Here is a 16,537-nt window from a genome sequence, read left to right as displayed (position 1 = left end):
TACAGGCGAATATTCATCGAATATCCAACCTGAATCTTCTCTTTACCTCGGTCAACCACAAGGATTTTGTAGCGGTAATTGCACGTAACGATGCTTTACTTGCTGAACATGTAGAACTTTCTACTGTCTTTTTTGTGATCATTCAGAATAATTTGATAGCTTCCATCGCATCATCCATTAAAAGTTAGAGGTTGACGCAGCACATTTTTTTCGCGTGCGCTCAAGTAGGCTTTCCACTTTCCTCCGGTATTTATTTAGCAAAGATGATAACACATAATCACTCCAGACAGACACAAGCAAAAACTAATTAAATAAATGTTGCAGCAGCCTAGGCTACACCTAAACATTCAAGATTTGACTTGCTGTATGGGATGAAAACGAGACCATTTTTCAGTCTGATCAACTGTAGCCTACGAATAAGAGCATATGCATACAGCCTATGTGCGCTGTCCATTTGCTAAGGGTAACTAATTGGTAACGTTATGTACTTATAGTCCATTTGGGTGTCAGGAGAAAATGTGAATGTGATCAAATTTGGTTTATATTCAAAATTAGGTTGGCTAGGCTGCCTATACGTTTTCAATCCCAAATTATTGCCCCTCCTGTTTTGAGCCCCAAATTTCTGGGCGGCTTGCCTGTTTTGCATGTTATTTTGGCATCAATACGTGTCACATATCAGTTTGCAAATAATGTAAAAAAAATATATACTCTACCATTCAAAAGTTTGGGGTCACTAAGAAATTTCCTTGATTTTGAAAGAAAAGCACATTTTTTGTCCATTAAAATAACATCAAATTGATCAGAAATACAGTGTAGACATTGTTAATGTTGTAAATGTAGCTGGAAATGTCTGATATTTAATGGAATATCTACATAGGCATACAGAGCCCCATTATCAGCAACCATCACTCCTGTGTTCCAATGGCACGTTGTGTTAGCTAATCCAAGTTTATCATTTTAAAAGGCTAATTGATCATTAGAAAACCCTTTTGCAATTATGTTAGCACAGCTGAAAACTGGCCTTCTTTAGACTATTTGAGTATCTGGAGAATCAGCATTTGTTGGTTCGATTACAGGCTCAAAATGGCCAGAAACAATGAACTTTCATCTGAAACTCTTCAATCTATTCTTGTTCTGAGAAATGAAGGCTATCCCATGCGAAAAATTGCCAAGAAACTGAAGATCTCGTACAACGCTGTGTACTACTCCCTTTACAGAACAGCGCAAACTGTCTCTAACCAGAATATAAAGAGGAGTGGGAGGTCCCAGTGCACACCTGAGCAAGAGGACAAGTACATTAGATTGTCTAGTTTGAGAAACAGACACCTCACAAGTCCTCAACTGGCAGCTTAATTAAATAGTACCGGCAAAACATTAGTCTCAACATCAACAGTGAAGAAGCGACTCCGGGATGCTGGCCTTCTAGGCAGAGTTGCAAAGAAAAAGCCATATCTCAGACTGGCCAATGAAAGAAAAGATTAAGATGGGCAAAAGAACACAGACACTGGACAGAGGAATTCTGCCTAGAAGGCCAGCATCCCGGAGTCACCTCTTCACTGTTGATGTTGAGACTTGTCACGATCGTTTGTAGAAACGGACCAAGGCGCAGCGTGAGTATCGTTCCACATCTTTATTACTATGTGAAACTATGCAAGACATACAATAAACTATAAACAAAACAACAAACCGTAACGACAGAGGTGCAACATGCACTAACTCAAAATAATCTCCCACAAACACAGGTGGGAAAAACAACTACTTAAATATGATCCCCAATTAGAGACAATGATGACCAGCTGCCTCTAATTGGGAATCATACAAAAACCCCAACATAGAAAAAAAGAAACTAGAACACAACATAGAAAAAATAGATAAAAATGTATAAAACCCCCAGTCACGCCCTGACCTACTCTACCATAGAAAATAAGAGCACTCTATGGTCAGGATGTGACAGTACCCCCCCAAGGTGCGGACTCTGGCAGCAAAACCTGAAACCAAAAGGGAGGGTTGGGGGGGGTGTCTAGTGTTGGTGGCGGCTCTGGTGCAGGTACGAAGAACCTTCTCATCCTGCGGATCCGCCAGTATTGGAGGCGGCTCTGGTGCAGGACGAAGAACCCTCTCATCCTGCGGATCAGCCAACATTGGAGGCGGCTCTGGTGCAGGACGAAGAACCCTCTCATCCTGCGAATCCGCCAGCATCGGTGGAGGCTCTGGGCCGCCGACCGTCGCTGGAGGCTCTGGGCCGCCGACCGTCGCTGGAGGCTCTGGGCCGCGGACCGTCACTGGAAGCTCCGTGCCGCGGACCGTCTCAGGAGGTTCCGGACCGCGGACCGTCGTTGGAGGTTCTGGACCGTGGGCCGTCGTAGGAGGTTCCGGACCGTGGACCGTCGTCAGAGGTTCCGGACTGTGAAACGTTGCCGGAAGCTCCGGACTGGGAACTGTCGCCGGAAGCTCCGGACTGGGAACTGTCGCCGGAAGCACTGGAACGGGAAGGCGCACTGGAGGCCTGATACGTGGGGCCAGCACAGGTGGCACCAGACTGGTAACACGCACCTCAGGGTGAGTGCGAGGAGAAGGCACAGGACGTACCTGACTGAGGACACGTACTCCAGGGAGAGTGCGAGGAGGAGGCACAGGACGTACATAACTGAGGACACGCACTTCAGGGAGAGTGAGAGGAGGAGGCACAGGACGTACTGGGCTGTGGAGGCGCACTGGAGACCTGGTGCGTAGAACCGGTGCAGGATATACTGGACCGTGGAGGCGCACTGGAGGTCTGGAGCGTAGAGCTGGTACAACCCGTCCTGGCTGAATGCTCACTTTAGCCCGGCAAGTGCGGGGCGCTGGCACAGGACGCACTGGGCTGTGAAGGCGCACTGGCGACACAGTGCGTAGAGCCGGTGCATGATATCCTGGACCGAGGAGACGCACCGGAGACCAGGAGCGCTGAGCCGGCACAACCCGTCCTGGCTGAATGCTCACTTTAGCCTGGCAAATGCGGGGAGCCGGCAACGAGCGCACCGGGCTGTGTTAATTCCTCGTATCGTTGCCGTTCCTCTCTTGCTGCCTCTATCTCCTCTCTTGGACGGTGATACTCCCCAATCTGCGTCCAGGGCCCCTTGCCGTCCAGGATCTCCTCCCATGTCCACTCCTCCTGGCCACGCTGCTTGGTCCTCTGGGGGTGGGAGATTCTGTCACGATCGTATGTAGAAACGGACCAAGGCGCAGCGTGAGTATCGTTCCACATCTTTATTACTATGTGAAACTATGCAAGACATACATTAAACTATAAACAAAACAACAAACCGTAACGACAGAGGTGCAACATGCACTAACTCAAAATAATCTCCCACAAACACAGGTGGGAAAAACAACTACTTAAATATGATCCCCAATTAGAGACAATGATGACCAGCTGCCTCTAATTGGGAATCATACAAAAAAAAAACAGTCACGCCCTGTCCTACTCTACCATAGAAAATAAGAGCACTCTATGGTCAGGACGTGACAAGACTGGTGTTTTTTTTTTCTTTCAAAAACAAGGACTTTTCTAAGTGAACCCAAAATTTTGAACGGTAGTGTATATCATTGAGTTAATAAAGCCGCATGCAAACATGGTCTCTTTTTTGTTTTCTTGAGTAAGGCAGCTCCAAAATGCAGGTGTTTCAGCCTAGTTCAGTGCTTTCTGTGGTGGTGGAGCAAGCCAGCAGAAAATATGGAGCGTTGCACCGTAATTGGCTCAATGTTCTGTCACTCATCGGGACACGTCACCGCCAAGTCTAAGGGTAGAGCTAAAAAATTCAAGCCCCTTGGGTGCTGCCATAGAGTTACATTAGAAGTACCCATCCAAGAAAGCTCAAGGTCATTGGCCACAGATAAAATGACGACAAATCACGTTATATCTACAGTAGCTTTGATTGGATTGATTTTAGCTAGCAGTCATCATCATGAATCAAGTCGACAATCTACTGGCAAATCCTTTTTAATCCTTGTTATATGAAGAGAAATGATGAAGAGAAATTATAGATAAAACGTATTGGTGCTTATCGGCCATTGGACAACAAGTTGGAAATTGCAAATTCAACAATGAGTGGTTTGAAAGGAATCAGTGGCTAACTGCAAGCATTGCAAAGCAATCATTAGCCTGCTATTCAGTGGAGTGGCTGTGTGGTCCCAAGTCTAAGATTAAGGGTCTCTTTTCCTAGTTTAAAATTATAAACATTCAACATTGGCCATGCAGTCAATGAAGCATTATTTCTGCCGCGCTCAAAACAACTTAACTCGGAACTGCAAAATCTGACTTTAGTGAGTTCAAGACAACTGGAAACTCGGGAAAAATTTGCTACGACTGGGAAAATACATTTTGAACTTTCATCCAACTCGGAATTGTAAGTCTGGACCTCAAGCCTCTTTATAGAGCTACAACATGAAGATCACTGACGTCATCATGATTCAACTTTTTTTTCTTCAGATTTCCCAGTTGTCTTGAAACCACCATAAATCCAGAGAATGCCAGACTTTGATGACAAAGTTTGATGACAACATTTGCCCAAGAAGGGCCACGGCGCCACCTTCCTTTTCAAGTGAGCACAGCACAACAAGGTGTAGCAGTGGTAAGGTGTTGGGACTGCTGTTGGGACTCTGCTGTTGGGACAGCTTTATGTAATTAATGTATTGTTTAGGGTTGTGTTGTGTAGTGGCTTTGCAGGCATGCATCCCATATAGTTAATTTTTTCCCCCACCAAGATGTACATGCTAAAATCGCCACTGGTCATACGGGGATGATAGCTGGTCTGTTGATCCCTAGCCTAGTTTTGTGGTCCCAAATAGCACCCTATTCCCTACATAGTGCACTACTTTTGACCACAGCCCTATAGGAAATAGGCTGTAATTTGGGAAGCAGACAAAGATTCTCTGATCTGCTGGATAAAGTGGACTTTCCCTTTCAGCAGATCAGCGGTTGCGTTTCAAATGGAACCCTTTTCCCTGCACTATAAATGGAACATTGTGCCATTTGGGACAGACAAGTAGTTGAGGTTTTCTTTCAGTTTCCTCCTTCTTTCTGCTAATGTAATTGGACACCACTGTGGGAGGTTGTCCTCTTGTCGCCCCTGGTTACAAGCTACAAGTCAGAAGGGTGGAGGCCCGGGGGTGGGAAGCTAAGGGTGGAGTTGGACCTGAGGGAAGGAAGGGGGAGAGAGAAGGGAGAGGAGGGAGGAGGGAGACACTCCCCAAATATCAGAGTAGTGCTACATTCCAGGCTCTGCTGGGGCCGCACCCTGTGAATCCTGCGGCTCTGTCCTGGCAAATCTCTGTGTGTGTGTGTGTGTGTTTACTGTCACATTTATTGTGTATGTGTGTGTGTTCTCTTCAGTGGTGTGATGATATATGCTTCAGAATGACTGGAATAAAGTGTTGTTGGGAAACAAATTGGATTTGCAGGCGCAGTGCCAGGATTCACACACACACACCATCTCCTCGACCTCAACTGAAAACCCGTCAATCTCTCAGTTATAATTTTCGCAAACAATCATCTGGTTAGATAATATGTTCCAGACAGTTATGATTGTCATGCAGATTGCTGTTTTTGTGTTTATACTTTTTCATAATGACAAGGACAACTTTTTTGCCGGACAACAACAATATAATGTTAAAGAGCGACTGCCCCAAAAAGCAAGAAATCCTTTTGAAAACGGCTTATGTGGCATCTATATGAGTCAGAAACATTTTGACTACAAAGTGTAAATAGGATAATTTTGGTCATAAGTTCAGCCTCGTCTGAAACAAAGTTTGGAACCTCAATTCGTCACAAGAGTAAATGAAGGTTGGGTTTGGATTAAAATGATGTCAACAAATCATGCCCCCTTTTGCTGAGCTCCACGTTCAAATCGCCCCTCCGCCCACTTTGCTTCCCTTCATTTAATGGGGCTCCGTTGTTTCATGGCCCCCAACGCATTCAAAGGATGGCACCGCCAAAGTTCTATTTTTTGCATGCCATGCCGAAGGACACTAGTATGCAGAATAGGTGGTTGGAGTTCGTCAGCCCCCAAGTGTGCACCAGTAACAGTAGCTTTGTGTGCAATGACCGCTGGTGGTGAGTATAATCAGAGATACTGGAAAATAATGACCTCTCTGGTATAACTTAGGTAACGACGTTAGATAATGTTATTGCTGGTTATGTAGGTAGCTATCATTTGATAAAGCAGGCAGGCTAGCTAACGTTAGCTAGCGAGGCAGGCTAGCTAATGTTTTAGTTAACGTTAGCTACCTAGCTACCTCATTACAACATAGATAGGTCGTAGCTCATACAAGTTTATTGTGTATTGTCTAGATACTGCTGGTTATGTAACGTTATCATTTGATAATGCTAGCGAGGCAGACTAGTTAGCTAGCTACATGGTAGTTCGTTGCTCATAAAGTGTATTCTGTATTGTCTAGGGCAAAACAAAATAATAGATGCAGCTATGGTGGCAGCTAACTCATGTATGAGTCTGACTAATACACCCAACTAGCCAAAAGCCCCAAAACGAGGCCATATCAGCGGGTGCAGTTCCCCTTTAATAATTTAATTTGTGCTAACGACGGTAATATGAAAGTTGACATTTATACATTACTGCAATCATGACTAGGTCAGATGGTGGAAATAGAAGTACAGGCTTAGTGGCGGGCAATACCTTTCAGATATAAAGAAAAGTTGGTGGAATGTTAAAGTTGGCAGGTTTTTGTCTCTGTTTGAAAGGAATATTCGTTTGCTCTCTCTCTCTGCTCCCTCCAGTGTCATGCACTCTGATCAGCTCTTCATAAAGAGGTGGGAGTGAGGTCACCATTCTGCTTTCTCACTCCCTCTCAACTCTCCTGTCTGTGGCCCTCACTTAACTTACCACACACATTGACACACAAACACACATACAAACACACACACACATCACACACACACATATGAATGTAGATACGCACAAATATTCCTCACACACACTCCTCAAGGGCCTGGAGTGGTGGATGTGCATTCCTGGAGTCTGGGCTATGAGGTCTAAGTGGGCTAGGTGGTTTATTTTATCTGTGGAAAAGTGTACGGTACATGAATAAGAGGCTAGAGCAGTAGTATTTGTATAGACACCTTAATGCACAACCACAAACAAAGATTAACATGTTTTACTGTTGTAACAGTATAGCTTCCGTCCCTATCCTGGAACCAGGGACCCTCTGCACACATAAACAACTGCCTCCCACAAAGCATCATGGTAACAACTACTTCAATGTCTCAGAGCAAGTGACATCACCGATTGAAACGCTATTAGCGCGTACCCCACTAACTAGCTAGCCATTTCACATCGGTTACACTCACCCCCCTATTGACCTCCTCCTTTTCCGCAGCAACCAGTGATCCGGGTCAACAGCATCAATGTAACAGTATAGCTTCCATCCCTCTCCTCACCCCTACCTGGGCTCGAACCAGGAACCCTCTGCACACATCAACAACTGCCTCCCACGAATCATCATTACCCATCATTCCACAAAACCACAGCCCTTGCAGAGCAAGGGGAACAACTACTTCAAGGTCTCAGAGCAAGTGACGTCACCGATTGAAACGCTATTAGCGCGCACCCCACTAACTAGCTATTTCACATCGGTTACACAGTAATGACACATAATAATGAATTATAATAATTGATTGGAAGACTTTTCCACCTAGGTGCTCAAAGCGCTTTACATAGTAAGGGGGAAACTCACGTCATCCACCACCAATGTGTGGCACCCACTTGGGTGATTCATGGCAACCATTTGTGCCAGGACGCTCAGCACACATCACCACACATCACATTTGTACTCTCCCTCAGAAGGCTTCTGTATGTCTGTATGTCAAGGTGTAGACTAGACTGTGACGCATGTGTTATTGTTCTGTCTGATACACCTGTATGAATGAATTAAGTAAAGGTCAACCTGTTTATCTCTGGAGATAAAGGTTTTATTATGACTGATGACTCCACTCTCTCTTTCTCACACACGCATACCGCACGAACGCACACACACAGACGTTATGTTATTTTATCCTTGTGGGGACCTAAAATTAATTCAAATCCTAGTTTCCCTAACCCCTAACCTTTACCATAACCCTAACCTTTACCCTCCCGAGTGGCGCAGCGGTCTAAGGCACTGCATCTCAGTGCAAGAAGTGTCACTACAGTCCCTGGTTCAAATCCACGCTGTATCACATCTGGCTGTGATTGGGAGTCCCATAGGGTGGTGCCCAGCGCTGTCTGTGTTTGGCCGGGGTAGGCTGTCATTGTAAATACAAATTTGTTCTTAACTGACTTGCCTAAAGGTTAAACAAATAAACCTAACCACTTAAGGCATGCTTGCCAGCCGAAACATTTTGGTAGAGTTCATATGATTACTTTTTGTTTGTTTTGGACTTCGGTGAGGGTTTTTTCGGTTGTTCGGGCACACACATTTTTTCTGGAGTCCAGCCGAAGTTCGGAGCGGAAGTCTATGCCCTTCGTCTGTGATTGGTCAACAGTACGAATTATTCAATAAAGTCTTCGTTGTCATTCAATGAGAGACAACTCATTTTCATGCACATTTTATTCATTGAAAAATACTTCACCAATCTTTTTAGTTAGACGTAAAATTGCACGATTACGATCTCTTTGGCAAAAACATCAAAATTAATGCCTGATTTCTTGAGTTATCCTAGATTAATTGGGACTTTTGAGGAACTGTATACTGACTACGGCGTCTCAAAATGGAAAAACAGCACTATTGCGCTTTTTTCAAAATTTTAAAGTGCAGGTCGGCTAGCCGAGGTTGGCTAGGCGCCTGCTGAACTGAAGCATTCTGAGGCCTTTACCCTTACCCTAACCTTTATTCTAACCCTAATTGTAACCCTAAACCTAACCCCTAAAATTAAAATAGCCTTTGTCCTCATAGGGTGTGGGCAATGTCCCCACAAGGGAGAATTTTCCTTGTTTTCCTATCTTTGTGGGAACTTTTGGGGATTTTAGGTCCCCACAAGGATAGAATAATCAACACACACACCTAACAATGGAATGATACTATACATAGCTGTCAGACTTCTTACCTGCAAAGAGATAAAATCACACCTCTGGTCTACACTGAAGCCTCTGTTTCCTTTCTGGTTGGTTTGGTCAATGACTCACTATGAATCCATTAAAAACATAGGCCTAATATACAGGGTGACACTTTTGTTACAATAGTACATTTTGAAATGTTGGATAATAACTTAGATAAACACTTATAGTCAACATAGACAGTAAAACAACATAGACAGTTGGGAAGGTTTGGATTGGGTGGAGTCCAGACCCGAGATAAGACAGGACAGGAGGCGGGACAGTCCCTCCCGGTAAACCTGTAGGTGGTGATCGTTACCGCCAGCCCCAGAGCGGACTCCGTACCCCCTCACAGCCTGTCTCTGTCTCAATTCTTCCCGACACACCCTTGGAATTAATGTGTGAGCTAAAATAATTACAAAGGCTCTAGAGCCAAAACCTCCACCCATCCCTTGCGCCGCGCTGCACCCGGGACTTCACCGAACGACTTCAGTCATTTTAGGTAGGGCGCGATTCTCCAGACTTGTGTTTATTCATCCCGCCGCACCATGGCCCCGGGCGTCTTTTGCGTCAGCCTGCTCACCGTGGTAAGTGACGGAATCCGCAAACAAAGTTGAAAGTTACAATAGCTGTCTTGGACAATAGCTCTGATGTAGACTAGACTATTTAACACACAAGGCACACACTGGTTGAAACCGTTTTGTTTCCATGTCATTTCAACGGAATAGACGTTGAATTGACGTCTGAGCCCAGTGGAAAGGTTTTCTTCATTGGGATCCTTTGTTTTCGGTATTTCCCTGAATAGAAGTGTTGAGGGACTTCAGTTTAGCTTTAAAAGTAGGTGGGCAGTCCAGTCCTCAGTGTCTGACCACTGCGCGTATCTCATGCAGAAGTTTCGTGAGCAAATCGGTGTGGAATGTAGCACAGAAATGACAGACGTATGTTGTTGAGCTGAAACTTTGTATAAAATGAGCATGATCCGTGTTCTCTAGTCGCCTGTCCTGGTCTCTTTCTCTGACGTGTGTTAAGGCTATAGGCTACTTATTTGTCAAACTGAGTAGGCCTGTCTAGATCTTTTGCAAATGCATTCATTAGTTATACATTTCACGGATACAGCACTCTCGCTGCGAATGGGGTTAATGATTATCGAAGGCACTACAGGTTATAAAAGAAACGAAGGCCTGGGAAAGGAGAATCCAGATAAGACTTTTTGATAAACTCCTGTAAAGCTCAAATACTTTCAAATAGATAAGTCTGTGGCGGCCCATGTTGACATATTGTTTTGAGCCATTATGACCAGGCTACTCCATATAGGAAAATAACAAGGTCATTTGGGGGCCTCATACAAACAGCATTAGGCCTACTTACTCATTGCTCAACAATGACCCACCAAAACATCCTATACTGTTTCAGAGACCAATATTAGAAATATTGCTTAAAATAACCCATATCCCCAATCTTGGATTTAAAAAACAAAGCAGTCACCTCACCACTTGTTTTGATAAACAGTTGAAGTGAGAAAAAAAAGGATGTACCAATCTCACATTGAAGATTAAACTTGAATACGTAGTATTGCCTTTGACTATGGCTACATTTATCATTGTATGTTATTCACACGTCTACTGGTTTCCTCACACTTGCTAGAATTAGTCAGGCACTCTTCAGCAGGAGTATTACTATAGGCTTATTAGTTCAAACACATTTCAATGATGTGAACAGAGTGTGATTGGAAAACTGATCTGTCCAACAAGAGGAGTGTCTTTTTCCTAGCCACCGTGCTTCTACATCTGCATTGCTTGCTGTTTGGGGTTTTAGGCTGGGTTTCTTTATAGCTGCTGATGTGAAAAGGGCTTTATAAATACATTTGATTGGTTAATAAAAAATAAAACATGTAACTAGGCAAGTCAGTTAAGAACAAATTCTTATTTACAATAACAGCCTAGGAACAATGGGTTAACTGCCTTGTTCAGAATGACAGATTTTTACCTTGTCAGCTCTGGGATTTGATCTTGCGGTAACTGGCCCAGAGCTCTAACCACTAGGCTACCTGCCACCCTAAAGGTTAGGTATTTTCAGTGAAGCTAGAATCCCTAGTTTCTACATCAATTTTTGGACTTATAAATAAATGGTGTATATACAGTGGGGGAAAGAAGTATTTGATCCCCTGCTGATTTTGTACGTTTGACCACTGACAAAGAAAGGATCAGTCAATAATTTTAATGGTAGGTTTATTTGAACAGTGAGAGACAGAATAACAACAAAAAAATCCAGAAAAACGCATGTCAAAAATGTTATAAATTGATTTGCATTTTAATGAGGGAAATAAGTATTTGACCCCCTCTCAATCAGAAAGATTTCTGGCTCCCAGGTGTCTTTTATACAGGTAAAGCGCTGAGATTAGGAGCACACTCTTAAAGGGAGTGCTCCTAATCTCAGCTTGTTACTTGTATAAAAGTCACCTGTCCACAGAAGCAATCAATCAATCAGATTCCAAACTCTCCACCAGGGCCAAGACCAAAGAGCTCTCCAAGGATGTCAGGGACAAGATTGTAGACCTACACAAGGCTGGAATGGGCTACAAGACCATCGCCAAGCAGCTTGGTGAGAAGGTGACAACAATTGGTGCGATTATTCGCAAATGGAAGAAACACAAAAGAACTGTCAATATCCCTCAGCCTGGGGCTCCATGCAAGATCTCAACTCGTGGAGTTGCAATGATCATGAGAACGGTGAGGAATCAGCCCAGAACTACACGGGAGGATCTTGTCAATGATCTCAAGGCAGCTGGGACCATAGTCACCAAGAAAACAATTGGTAACACACTACGTGTGAAGGACTGAAATCCTGCAGCGCCCGCAAGGTCCCCCTGCTCAAGAATACATATACATGCCCGTCTGAAGTTTGCCAATGAACATCTGAATGACTCAGAGGACAACTGGTGAAAGTGTTGTGGTCAGATGAGACCAAAATTGAGCTCTTTGGCATCAACTCAACTCGCCGTGTTTGGAGGAGGAGGAATGCTGCCTATGACCCTAAGAATACCATCCCCACCATCAAACATGGAGGTGGAAACATTATGCTTTGGGGGTGTTTTTCAGCTAAGGGGACAGGACAACTTCACCGCATCAAAGGGACGATGGATCGGGCCATGTACCGTCAAATCTTGGGTGAGAATCTCCTTCCCTCAGCCAGGGCATTGAAAATGGGTCGTGGATGGGTATTCCAGCATGATAATGACCCAAAACACACGTCCAAGGCAACAAAGGAGTGGCTCAAGAAGAAGCACATTAAGGTCCTGGAGTGGCCTAGCCAGTCTCCAGACCTTAATCCCATAGAAAATCTGTGGAGGGAGCTGAAGGTTCGAGTTGCCAAACGTCAGCCTCGAAACCTTAATGACTTGGAGAAGATCTGCAAAGAGGAGTGGGACAAAATCCCTCCTGAGATGTGTGCAAACCTGGTGGCCAACTACAAGAAACGTCTGACCTCTGTGATTGCCAACACGGGTTTTGCACCAAGTACTAAGTCATGTTTTGCAGAGGGGTCAAATACTTATTTCCCTCATTAAAATGCAAATCATTTTATAACATTTTTGACATGCGTTTTTCTGGATTTTTTTGTTGTTATTCTGTCTCTCACTGTTCAAATAAACCTACTATTAAAATTATAGACTGATCATTTCTTTGTAAGTGGGCAAACGTACAAAATCAGTAGGGGATCAAATACTTTCCCCCCCCACTGTAACAGGGGTATTCAACTCTTACCCTACGAGGTCCTGAGTCTGCTGGTTTTCTGATCTACCTTATAATTAATGGCACCCACCTGTTGTCCCAGTTATAAATCAGTCCCCGATTAGAGGAGAACAATAAATGCAGTGGAACTGGTTTCGAGGTCCAGAGTTGCATTTGAGGGAAATATACCCTTTGATTCTTGAAAAATATAACTTATAAATGCCTCATGAGCTAAGTTCAACTGTCATACCCCATCAGAATCCAAAATATAAGCTTGTTTTATTTCAAAGTTTGTAAACAACATAAATGTGAACAAACACCGTACAGCCTCAAAAGTAGTGATCAGGGAAGAAATGTATACAGTTACATATCAAAATATTATTTGGGACGATATTATATTGATGACCAAGTACAGATTTGTAGATTATTATGTTTTGGCTTGGTAGCGTTAGCAAGCGCTAGTCGGCTATATCTGAGTGTACAAAACATTACAAACACCTAATATTGAGTTGCACCCCCTTTTGCTCTTGGAACAGCCTCAATTCATCAGGGCATGGACTCTACAAGGTGTCAAAAGCATTCCACAGGTGGCTGGCCCATGTTGACGCCAATGCTTCCCACAGGTGTGTCAATTTGACTGGATGTCTTTTGGGTGGTGGACCATTGTTAATAAACACGGAAAACTGTTGAGCATGAAAAACTCAGCAGCATTGCAGTTCTTTACACACTTAAATCTTTTGTCTTGCCCATTCAACCTCTGAATGGCACACATACACAATCAATATCTCAAGGCTTAAAAATCCTTCTTTAATCTGTCTTTTCCCTTTCATCTGCCATGAGTGACATCAATAAGGGATCATAGCTTTCACCTGGATTCATCTGGTCATTCTATGTTATGGAAAGAGCAGGTGTTCCTACTGTTTTGTACACTGTGTACAGTGAGCAATACATATCGTATCGGCACCTGCGTATTGTGATAATATCGTATCGTGAGTGCCCTGGCAATTCCCAGCCCTGATACATGGTTAAAACTATAATTGTATGGTCAGTCCATGCATCCAGAGATCTGTCTGAATTTGAGTGGTTACATTTCTCCAGGCCAATCCCTAAACTTTTTAATAAAACAGAGGCAGGGTGCCTGCTTTGTTACTGTTTTAATTAAGGATTATAGCTTTAAGGTTAGGGTTAGAAGACATGCATCTGTAGCCAGTCTGTCTGCTCTCTTGACAAGGAGTTGGCAGATAGCAGAAACAGATTTGGGGGTTAATGCATCACTGCCAATAAAGAATTGAAAATATGCATGGTAGGAGAAGGAGAGTGACAAAGACAGGATGAAAGACACATGTAAACCCTGTTCTCTCTGTTCTCTCTCAGATCATAGCTCAGTCTGTTGAGTGCTGTGTTCCTCATTCCATCCAAGCCCAGGTCCCAGTGGAGGTCAGGCCTGGCTATGTCATCTCTCAAGGTAGGCCTATAACACCTGCCTATCTGTGTGAAGCCTAGTCAATGTAAACTCAGCAAAAAAGAAATGTCCTCTCACTGTCAACTGTGTTGATTTTCAGCAAACTTAACATGTGTAAATATTTGTATGAACATAACAAGATTCAACAACTGTGTTACGCCCTGGCCATAGAGAGGGGTTTTTTGTTCTTTATTTTGGTTAGGCCAGGGTGTTACATTGGGTGGGCGTTCTATGTTCTTTTCGTAGGTTTTTGTATTTCTGTGTTTTGGGCCGTGTGTGGCTCCCAATCAGGCACAGCTGAAGTTCGTTGTTGTTGAGTGGGAGTCACACATAAGGAGCATGTTTTTCCTTTGGGTTTTGTGGGTAATTGTATTTTGTTAGTGTGTTTTCCTAACAGAACTGTTTGCTGTCGTCTTTTGTTTATTTTTGTAGTGTTCTCTTTTTTCATTAAAACACTAATGATGAACACATCCTCCGCTGCGTATTGGTCCACCTTTTCCGACGATGACTTCTCTGTTTCATCTGACGACGAAGACAGCCCTTACAAACTGAGACATAAACTGAACAAGTTCCACAGACATGTGACTAACAGAAATTGAATAATGTGTCTCTGAACAAAGGGGGGGGGGGGGGAATCAAAAGAACAGTCAGTATCTGGTGTAGCCACCAGCTGCATTAAGTACTGCAGTGCATCTCCTCATGGACTGCACCAGATTTGCCAATTCTTGCTATGAGATGTTACCTCACCCTTCCACCAAGGCACCTGCAAGTTCTCAGACATTTCTGGGGGGAATGGCCCTAGCCCTCACCCTCCGATCCAACAGGTCCCAGACGTGCTCAATGGGATTGAGATCCGGGCTCTTCGCTGGCCACGGCAGAACACTGACATTCCTGTCTTGCAGGAAATTACACACAGAACGAGCAGTATGGCTGGTGGCATTGTCATGCTGGAGGGCCATGTCAGGATGAGCCTGCAGGAAGGCTACCACATGAGGGAGAATTATGTCTTCCCTGTAACGCACAGCGTTGAGATTGCCTTCGATGACAACAAGCTCAGTCTGATGATGCGACACACCGCCCCAGACCATGACGGACGGACACTCCACCTCCAAATCGATCCCGCTCCAGAGTACAGGCCCTCGGTGTAATGCTCATTCCTTTGATGATAAACGCGAATCTGACCATCACCCCTGGTAAGACAAAACCACAACTCGTCAGTGAAGAGCACTTTTTGCCAGTCCTGTCTGGTCCAGCGACGATGGGTTTGTGCCCATAGGGGGCATTGTTGCCTGGTCTCTTATTTTATTTTTTTATTTAACTAGGCAAGTCAGTTAAGAACAAATTCTTACTTTCAATGACAGCCTAGGAACAGTGGGTTAACTGCCTGGTTCAGGGGCAGAATGACAGATTTTTACCTTGTCGGCTCGGGGATTCAAGCTTGCAACCTTTCGGTTATTAGTCCAACGCTCTAACCACTGGGCTACCTGCCACCCCTCTCTCAACCTATTGCGGACAGTCTGAGCACTGAAGGAGGGATTGTGCCTTCCTTTGTGTAACTCAGGCAGTTGTTGTTGCCATCCTGTACCTGTTCTGCAAGTGTGATGTTCGGATGTACCGATCCAGTGCAGGTGTTGTTACACGTGGTCTGCCACTGCGAGGACTATCAGCTGTCCGTCCTGTCTCCCTGTAGCGCTGTCTTAGGCGTCTCACAGTACGGACATTGCAATTTATTGCCCTGGCCACATCTGCAGTCCTCATGCCTCCTTGCAGCATGCCTAAGGCACGTTCACACAGATGAGCAAGGACCCTGGGCATCTTTCTTTTGGTGTTTTTCAGAGTCAGTAGAAAGGCCTCTTTAGTGTCCAAAGTTTTCATAACTGTGACCTTAATTGCCTACCGTCTGTAAGCTGTTAGTGTCTTAACGACCGTTCCACAGGTGCATGTTCATTAATTGTTTATGGTTCATTGAACAAGCATGGGAAACAGTGTTTAAACCCTTTACAATGAAGATCTGTGAAGTTATTTGGATTTTTACGAATTTTCTTTGAAAGACAGGGTCCTGAAAAAGGAACGTTTCTTTTTTTTGCTGAGTTTAGTTAGTGACAGTGTTTTATGTGTGTGAGTTATGTCTACCTCACTGCCTGTAGTTACCGTGGCCCATATTCACAAAGAGTTTCAGAGTAGGATATAGGATCAGATTTCCCTTTTAAATCATACTGAATAAGTTTATATGGATAGAGAAGACCTGATCCTAGATCAGCACTTCTACTCTGAAACTA

The 16,537-nt window shown here is 44.1% G+C and overlaps 1 protein-coding gene across 2 annotated transcripts in view; it reads left to right on the top strand.

Moving 5' to 3' along the window:
- Positions 1-6,075: 6,075 nt before the first annotated feature.
- Positions 6,076-16,537, top strand: part of LOC106560389 (desmocollin 2-like protein) — a 42,869-nt gene continuing 32,407 nt past the window's right edge. The window contains exons 1-2 of one of the 2 annotated variants that reach the window (XM_014123269.2): positions 6,076-6,094; positions 14,171-14,261. Coding sequence is in view for 1 of the 2 variants with exons in the window: in XM_014123268.3 (XP_013978743.1) it covers positions 9,617-9,655; positions 14,171-14,261 (130 nt within the window). In the remaining variant the exon portion in view is untranslated. Of the gene's footprint in view, positions 6,095-9,357; positions 9,656-14,170; positions 14,262-16,537 lie in introns of those variants that run through there. The other variant, XM_014123268.3, reaches the window with a different exon arrangement.

The sequence above is a fragment of the Salmo salar genome, chromosome 10, assembly GCF_965601325.2.
Source record: "Salmo salar chromosome 10, fSalSal1, whole genome shotgun sequence".
NCBI classification, from domain to species: Eukaryota; Metazoa; Chordata; class Actinopteri; order Salmoniformes; family Salmonidae; genus Salmo; species Salmo salar.
The sequence above is the reverse complement of the archived record's forward strand: the minus strand, read 5'-3'. Positions and strand labels throughout refer to the sequence as shown.